The sequence below is a fragment of the Gavialis gangeticus genome, unplaced genomic scaffold (genome assembly GCF_001723915.1).
Source record: "Gavialis gangeticus isolate Ggan-Ray unplaced genomic scaffold, GavGan_comp1, whole genome shotgun sequence".
In the NCBI taxonomy this organism is placed as follows: Eukaryota; Metazoa; Chordata; order Crocodylia; family Gavialidae; genus Gavialis; species Gavialis gangeticus.
In genome coordinates this window covers 22,696,148-22,697,053 of record NW_017729028.1, presented here as the reverse complement: position 1 = coordinate 22,697,053, position 906 = coordinate 22,696,148, and the positions used below count along the sequence as shown (strand labels likewise).

The 906-nt window shown below is 36.0% G+C and overlaps 1 protein-coding gene across 3 annotated transcripts in view; it reads left to right on the top strand.

Moving 5' to 3' along the window:
* Positions 1-906, top strand: part of LDAH (lipid droplet associated hydrolase) — a 306,139-nt gene that overhangs the window by 149,336 nt on the left and 155,897 nt on the right. For all 3 annotated transcript variants that reach the window (XM_019520811.1, XM_019520809.1, XM_019520808.1), the window contains exon 4: positions 250-419. In XM_019520811.1, coding sequence (XP_019376356.1) covers positions 250-419 — 170 coding nt within the window. The remainder of the gene's footprint in view (positions 1-249; positions 420-906) is intronic.

The following is a 906-nucleotide window of genomic DNA, read 5'->3' as shown; positions in this document are numbered from 1 at the left end:
CTTGACAACATCCTGACAATGCCTAACATAATACGACAGCACAAACTATAGCAGCTATAGCCACTTCCACTGACAGACAGACAAGGAGAAGGAAGTGGTGGTAATAAGCTGTGTATTTTTCAGTGGGCCTTTACTCAAAATTCTGACTTAATTTGTTCCAGAGTGTTTTCTAGAAAAGCTGAGCTGAATTAATTGAAATATCCCTTTAAAAAAAAAAAAAGAAAAAAGTATCACTGCTTTATATTTCAGACACTGATATGAAAGAACTAGAGGATATATTTGGACTTCATGGACAAACAGAACACAAGCTGGACTTTCTCCGAAAGAACGTGCCAAAAGATATGAAGCTTGTGCTGATTGGCCATTCAATTGGTTGCTACATCACCCTTGAAATGATGAAGCGGGCATCAGAACTTAAGGTATGTCAGCCTTGGAGAAGTAAGTTATATCACTCTTCATGGCATCCTGTACACTTTGTATTTAATTAATCAACCCTGATAATGGGAAGCAGCATTTCCATCCCATGTGTATTTTCAGACCTCAAAAAAAGGCATTTAGTTACTTTTCTTGAATGGTCAGTTCCAGTACAGAGTCATACAAAATGCACAGAATTTTATTTTCCACTGTAATGCACTTTATAAAGTAATGAACACTTCTGCAAAGGGGAATGTAGAACGGCAAGAGTTTTCTATTTGTGAATTGAAGATAGTGTTATTTGTGACACTGATGTACCTCAAAAGATGCTGCAGACGTTCAAGAAATTACTTGCATAGGCTGGTTTAGTAATTAGGCATATCACAGAAATAGTAAGTGTCATTATCAATAGTGCTGTTGTATATGTTCACACATTCAATAAAACTAAACAGTATTTTATTATGAGTACAGTATCAGATACAGTGTCTCTGT